A 7,451-nucleotide genomic window follows, 5' to 3' on the forward strand; every position below is an offset into this window, starting at 1 on the left:
GCGCAGGGACAGACGTTCGATTACGTTGGAATCAATCTGCAGACGGCGGTCTTCTCGCACGGCCAGCTCAGTGTTGCCTTATCTCGATCCCGCAATCCCAAACAGGTGAAAGTCCACATCGAACCGAACCCCCGGCAAGGCCATCTACTTAATGACGAGAGAAAATTCACACGAAATATCCTTTTCAATTAAGTCTTCCACATGTAAATTGATACAAGCTTTTAATGAAGAAATAAAATCATCCAATTCAAAACACAACACAATTCAAAGATGTTTCATTTTAAAACTTCAAAACGGAGCATGGGGTACTTGCGTGAATGTGTCCTTCATGTGCAAATGTTGTGACTTTCCTGGCCTGAAGGCCGTCAATGTGTTGGACCCTTATTGGTGCACAGCGTCTCAACAACAGCAGTGGGGTTTGCTTCAACCGATGGTTACGAACATCCAGACGTGAATCAGCAAGGAGCATTTCTAGTCCCAGTTAGACAAAATCTACGTCAACACGTAAGACAAAACTACAATTCGTGTTGTAGAGAATGTACCTGCTCCTATACGTGTAACTTTCAAGTGGTATGCCTTGTAACTGATGAATGATCCGAGCGTGCTCCCTATTTCAAAGACGATGAGTTGCTCCAGAAGCAGACGCTTCGTGAAACACAAAAGTACCCTTTGACCTGTATCACAAGAACAACGGGTCTCACCTGAGTTCTCTGTACAGGTTACTTCCAAAACACACACACACACACTTTGTCCTAACATCACTTATTCAATGTTTGACCCTCACAGACAAAATGTTACCTGTACGCGCACAGTCAGACAAGTATTAATTCTAAATTATTGACGGGCATATTAACAACATTTAATTACTGCAGCGAAATATACTGCATCACGTTATATCGTATTAACAAGAAGCTGTTTTAAAAAAATACGCACCATCTGCTTAACAGTGTATGTACAACGTACTATTGTTGCGTCATTCAAAACGAGTAGACCGTTGCATGCTGGCGTCTGGGTCAAAATGTAGCAAATTCAAAACATTACGCTACAAATAATAAGTCACGGCGTTTCGATGGCAAAACAAGCAATCGTCATCAGGTGGGACAAGCACAGCAGCAATAAGCAGAAACTGCTGGAGTACGCGCCTACTTCTTCAGCAGTTTCTCTTGCAGTGGTTGTCCCACCTGATGACGATTGCTCGTGTTGTGATCTAAACGCCGTGACCTGTTATGTTTCTACCCACGTGGTGACTTTACCGAAATAACTCAACAGTGTGGTTTCCTGCAGTCACAAAAGCTTCGAATCAAGATTACCTACAAACTACACAATTGAGATGACGCATCAATCATGGCCCCCTACTGACAGGCTCTTGTCCACATGCAGGCTGGTGCAGGGCCACTACCTTGTGCCACACAGGGGCAGCTGCTACTTGGGAATGCTCTTCGAGTGTTTCAGACGAGGTACGACACTAAACTCCGAGTTGCTGAGGCGGTTAAGCAAGCACCATGTAAATGCAATTATGATAACATAGTGAATGCTTGGGGGCTTATTGTCTCTCGCTCCTGGTTAAAGATCTACCCAACCCACAGGTCCACAAAGACTGGCCGCTCGCTCTTACTCTGCAGGTTGCACCTAGGAACTGAGTGTTCAACTTCACGTTCTTGTCATTAAAGGCCTGTGACAAAGGTGCATCTATTGTAGCGACATCGTCTCAAGCTTACACATCTACCGGGTCTACACTTGACTTTGTATTGTCTCGGAGGAAGTCCACCCACACCTCCACATCCACAAACTGCTGGGAGTTGCCTCGCTCTGCCTCACAGTCAGAATTCTCCTCCTGCTTCACGTTGCCTCCATCGATGTGAAGGTCCCATTTTGGAGTTGAATCTTCATCTTCACATTTTACCGTCACTTCTTCGCTCTTCACCATCACTTCTTCCCTCTTCACCATCACTTCTTCACATTTCACCTCAGTTCCTTTTCAGTGTCCAAGCTGGGATTTTCCTCCGGTTCTTGTATCATGAGGGATGGGCTCATTGTGGCACTTTGACTTTCACAAGCTGATTTCAGACTCCACTCCTTGCAGATCCTCTGATGCTTCTGTGTTCTCTGGTGTACTTGACGATTTTATGAATCTGCAAACGCCTTCCCGCAGAGTGCACCTGAAGTGTTTCTCTCCTGTGTGTGTCCTCTGGTGTTTTTTTAGAAAAGATGACTGTGAAAAGGCATTCCCACACAGACTGCACTTGAAGGGTTTCTCTCCCATGTGTGTTCTCTGGTGTCTTTGACGATTTGATGAATGTGCAAACGCCATCCCGCACAGAGTGCACCTGAAGGGTTTCTCTCCCGTGTGTATTCTCTCGTGTCTTCGAAGATGTGACACATGTACAAAGGCCATCCTGCACAGAATGCACCTGAAGGGTTTCTCTCCTGTGTGTGTTCTCTGGTGTACTTTAAGATGTGGTGACTGTGCAAACGCCTTCCCGCACAGAGTGCACCTGAAGGGTTTCTCTCCTGTGTGTGTTCTCTGGTGTTTTACAAGAACAGATGACAGTGAAAATGCCTTCCCACACACACTGCACTTGAACGGTTTCTCTCCTGTGTGTGTTCTCTGGTGGGTCTGAACAACTGATGAATGTGCAAACCCCTTCCCACACAAGATGCACCTGAAGGGTTTGCCTCCCGTGTGTGTTCTCTGGTGGGTCTGAAGAACTGATGGCCGTGCAAATGCCTTTCCACACACAGTGCACTTGAAGGGTTTCTCTCCTGTGTGTGTTCTCTGGTGGGTCTGAAGAACTGATGGCCGTGCAAATGCCTTCCCACACACAGTGCACTTGAAGGGTTTCTCTGCCGTGTGTGTTCTCTGGTGTCTTTTAAGATGATATGACTGTGAAAATGCCTTCCCACACACACTGCACTTGAAGGGTTTCTCTCCCGTGTGTGTTCGCTGGTGTCTTTTAAGAGCAGATGAGTGTGAAAATGCCTTCCCACACACTGTGCACTTGAAGGCTTTCTCTCCTGTGCGAGTTCTCTGGTGCTGTGTTAAATTTCCAGTCCGATCCGTGCTGTATGCACGCTGGTCGCAATGTTGACTTGTCGTACCGAGCTGCTGTGCTGACTGCCTTTGCTCCATCAGACCAGCGTCAGCTGCAGACAGAAAATAAGAATATACACACCATCTACACGTCAGTATCGAGGCACAGAGGAATGCATATATACAGTCACATGTGACTTACACGTCTATACTTATTCATATATTCATGATGCAGTGAAAAAGTTTCCCAAATTCCTCACACGGGCTGTCATGGCACACAATGAGAGGGCAAATGGTCACAAATATGCCTGGAAGCCCTCGTATCTTCAAGATGAATGTTAACTCAAAACTCCGAGTACATAATTTCGGCAAAGGGTGTTGAAAACAAAACTATTTGTGTTATGCAGAAATGCATGAATTAATGTTCAATCGCAACTTAGAGGTGTGAATCCAGGCTCAGATGTCCTTGACTGCTGGGATGAACAGATTCGACTTCAGCTGAATGTGTGTGCTGTGTTCACCTCCTGTTTCCATTCTTACAAAGAGTTGCAGAGGAAAACAAAAATAAACTATTGTTTTGATATAACGTCCGTGTTCAACAGAGTTGATAGATCTTCTTTGGTTCTTTCGGTAAAGTCACGTAGAATGAGAATAAAATAATAAAATAAAACAATTAAATTCTCACGACGTTTCGGCCACAACACAAGTGGCCTTCTTCAGGTGAAAGGAACAGACCTGTCGGGACGACAGAGCTACAATGAACGCTGCTAAGATTCGCAGCGTCTTTTAAGCTGGTTGAGAGAAGTGAGGCACCTTGACAAAGGGGTTTACAAATCAAACAGGATAATTTAGCATAGACTTTACTGCAAACACAAACTTGACACTGTCACACACTGGCACGGGTCAAGAGGCGGTGGCATGTCCAGAATCATGCCTGGCCACCTTCATCTGCTCAGCATTAATGTTTCCTCACTCCACCAAGTAATTAATGAGGATCAACGAACATAGCCGAGGCTAACTGGAGTTTGCGTGTCTCTCTCCGTGGTGAGATGTTAACTACCTCACCTGGTATACAGGAAGTCATGGATTCGATCCCGACCCAGACGCCTCCTGTATATTTGGAGTTTGCGAGTCTCTCCGTTTATCGTCTTTGACCGATAGACATTGATACACGTACTTGATGAGACCTCCTTTGCCAGTAACAAGATATAGTAATAGGTTTTACCCTTTTAACTGGTACAAAAACTGACACCTTTATTCAAGGCATCATGTTTGCAATAACCACAACACAAGCAGTCAAAATGCAAACAAAAGGGTAAAACCTATTTCTATATCTTGTTACTGGCAAAGGAGGTCTCATAATGTAAATGCTCAACCCGAGCCCTCAATACTCTGATGGTGCGCTGTTTTTGAATTGTACGCCTTTTGGCATCTTCTGGTCCAACACCAGTGGAGACTAGGCTCTAAGAAAAGCCGTCTCGGGTGTGGACCAATCAAATTCAAGGACAGTGCCAATATTATTATCAGAGTTGTCTCTTTTTTGTTTGCATTTTGACTGCTTGTGTTGTGGTTATTGCAAACATGATGCCTTGAATAAAGGTGTCAGTTTTTTGTGCCAGTTAAAAGGGTAAAACCTATTTATATTGACACACGTATTCTTGGTTCTTTCGGTAAAGTTACGTAGATAGGAAATAACAATAACAGATAATATAATTACATTAAATAAAGACCACTTGTGTTGCGATCAAAACGTGGGGTTTTTTTGGTTTATTTACTATTTTTATTGTTTTTATTTTATTTTCTATCTACATGACTTTACCGAAAGAACCAAGAATATTAATTCCTGCAGTCACCAAAGTTTTAAGTCAAAACATTCACACACGTTGACAAAGCCTCACCTTGTGTTGTTGTGGGCAGGTCGCTTCTGATAACAAGAGCGGTATAGCAGCTCAAGCGGGCTTGGCCTGCTAACAAAAGAAAATTAAAACTGCGTGAATATTTACAATAAAACAAAGTTACAAAGTGACGAGCCGGGTGAAGACAAATTAAACTTAAGCGAGATAATTAAAGTGAATGCAATCAGGCGAGGGCAGGAGGCAAGGCCCCGCGTGGCTAGGCCCCGCGTTGTAAAGTTCCAACCTGGACATCGATTCCCATGCTCGCTGCTACTCAACTGACATCCCTACGAGAGAGAGAGGCTCTACCTTGGTAAACAACAACAACAACAACCACCACAACAACCACCACCGCAATGAGAATTTCTCACCTCGGATTTCAGTGTTACCTCGTGACGTCACGCGGCAGCAGGTGACTTGACGTCACTTCCGGGGTACCAGACACGCTCCTCCCACAATGAGCGGCTCCGTAACTAAATAAATAAAGATTGGCACTGGAACGTTATCGGCAGTGACCCAAGCGAAGGTGACGTCACGCTCAAGAGCGCGGTGGACGAGCGAATACCTTGGTGACAAGACGTCACTAGCGAGGTACGCCTCCCCCTGGCGTTTCACGCCGATGAAGTAATGCTGAGTGGTGACGTCACAGAACGGGATTGGAGTTTAAGTTGATTTAGATTAATTTTCCATTGCTCCCTCCCTTGGGTGCGTGGGCTCAGCTACAACGACGTGGACATTATTGTGTACACACTGTGTGTGTGTACACTGTGTGTGTGTACACTGTGTGTATGTGTGTACACTGTGTGTGTGTGTACACTGTGTGTGTGTGTGTACACTGTGTGTGTACACTGTGTGTATACTGTGTGTGTGTACACTGTGTGTATACACTGTGTGTGTGTACACTGTGTGTGTGTACACACAATGTGTGTGTGTGCACTGTGTGTGTGTACACTGTGTATACACTGTGTGTGTGTACACTGTGTGTGTGTGTGTACACTGTGTATACACTGTGTGTGTGTGTGTACACTGTGTGTGTACTGTGTGTGTGTACACTGTCTGTATATACTGTGTGTGTACACTGTGTGTGTGTGTACACTGTGTGTGTGTGTACACTGTGTGTGTGTGGCCAGTGTGTGTGTACACTGTGTGTGTGTACACTGTGTGTGTACTGTGTGTGTACACTGTGTGTATATACTGTGTGTGTACACTGTGTGTGTGTACACTGTGTGTGTGTACACTCTGTGTGTACACTGTGTATACACTGTGTGTGTGTACACTGTGTGTGTACAATGTGTGTGTACACAATGTGTGTGTACACTGTGTACACTGTGTGTATGTGTACACTGTGTGTACGTACACTGTGTGTGTACACTGTGTACGTGTACACTGTGTGTGTGTAGTGGGGGGCACAGGTGGTGCATTGCCCAGTCATCTCAGTCAGTGGACCCATGGCATTTTTCCATCAATTTATTTTCAATTTATTATTTTTATTTGTTATTATTTTATTATGAAAATGTTAATTTATTATTTTTATCTTTTATTTTTCTATCTACATGACTTTACCAAAAGAACCAGGAATATGGTAGCGCATTCTCTATTTATTGCCGAGGTTGAAGGTTCAAATCCGACAGGCATATCTGGCTACCCCAGTAACATTCACCACAACATGCGCAGTCTGCTTAACAGCGGATGTCAAACAAACCACTGTGTCACTCACAACGCACATCGCATGTTGGTATCACGGTCAAAATTGTGGCAATTCCAGTAACACTATCCATAAACTCCACAAGGGAGATGACACGTCAATGATCGCCCCCTACCGACAGACTCATGTCCACGTGCAGGCCGGTGCAGGGCCACCTTGTGCCACACAGAGGCAGCTGCCACTAGGGGGCGCCCTTCGATGTTTGAGATGAGGTTCGATACGAAACACCGAGTTGCTGAGGCAATTAGGCAAGCGACTTATGAGTGCGAATGTTTAATATATTCTTGGTTCTTTCGGTAAAGTCACGTTGAAGGGAAACAATAAAAAATATATAAAACAATAAAATTCTCACGTTTCCACTGTAACACAAGCAGTCATCATCAGGTGTGAAAACCAACGGCAAGAAACATTTGAAAGAATTGGCGGTTTGTATTTATTTATTTTTAAACGTTAGCACCACGGAGAGCGATTTGCCAGTTTGTTTAGAAGGACGACTCTATGTTCGGAAAAGAGGGGGGAGACGAAAAATTTATGTATGCTGTCTGAAAGCCACCGTAAGCGTGAACAATCAATTAAGACCCGAAATGGTTTATCACATCTTTCCAATGATTGCTATGCCAGAATCCATCTTCTCGGTTGAAACTGTCTACGTCGTGAGAATTTTATTGTTTTATATATATTTTATTGTTTCCCTTCAACGTGACTTTACCGAAAGAACCAAGAATATGAATCACTGCAGTCACGAAAGCTTTAAATGTTGTTTATAACGTAGTGAATGCTTGGGAGCTTAATTGTCTCTCGCTCCTGCTCACAGATTTAC

At 44.3% G+C, this 7,451-nt stretch overlaps 1 protein-coding gene across 1 annotated transcript; it reads right to left on the minus strand.

The window, feature by feature from the left end:
* Positions 1 to 645: 645 nt before the first annotated feature.
* Positions 646 to 3,140, minus strand: LOC142920192 (uncharacterized). Its single transcript, XM_076062662.1, has one exon. The coding sequence runs from the start codon at positions 3,128 to 3,130 to the stop codon at positions 2,051 to 2,053; it is 1,080 nt and encodes a 359-aa protein (XP_075918777.1). The 5' UTR covers positions 3,131 to 3,140; the 3' UTR covers positions 646 to 2,050.
* Positions 3,141 to 7,451: the final 4,311 nt, after the last annotated feature.

Source organism: Petromyzon marinus, unplaced genomic scaffold (assembly GCF_048934315.1).
Source record: "Petromyzon marinus isolate PM22_M1 ecotype Great Lakes invasive population unplaced genomic scaffold, UKy_Petmar_22M1.pri1.0 PM_G_Scaffold_7, whole genome shotgun sequence".
In the NCBI taxonomy this organism is placed as follows: Eukaryota; Metazoa; Chordata; class Hyperoartia; order Petromyzontiformes; family Petromyzontidae; genus Petromyzon; species Petromyzon marinus.

Excerpts from the sequence above, each read along its gene's own strand:
- LOC142920192 (XM_076062662.1), bottom strand. The coding sequence starts at position 3,130 with ATGGAGCAAAGGCAGTCAGCACAGCAGCTCGGTACGACAAGTCAACAT.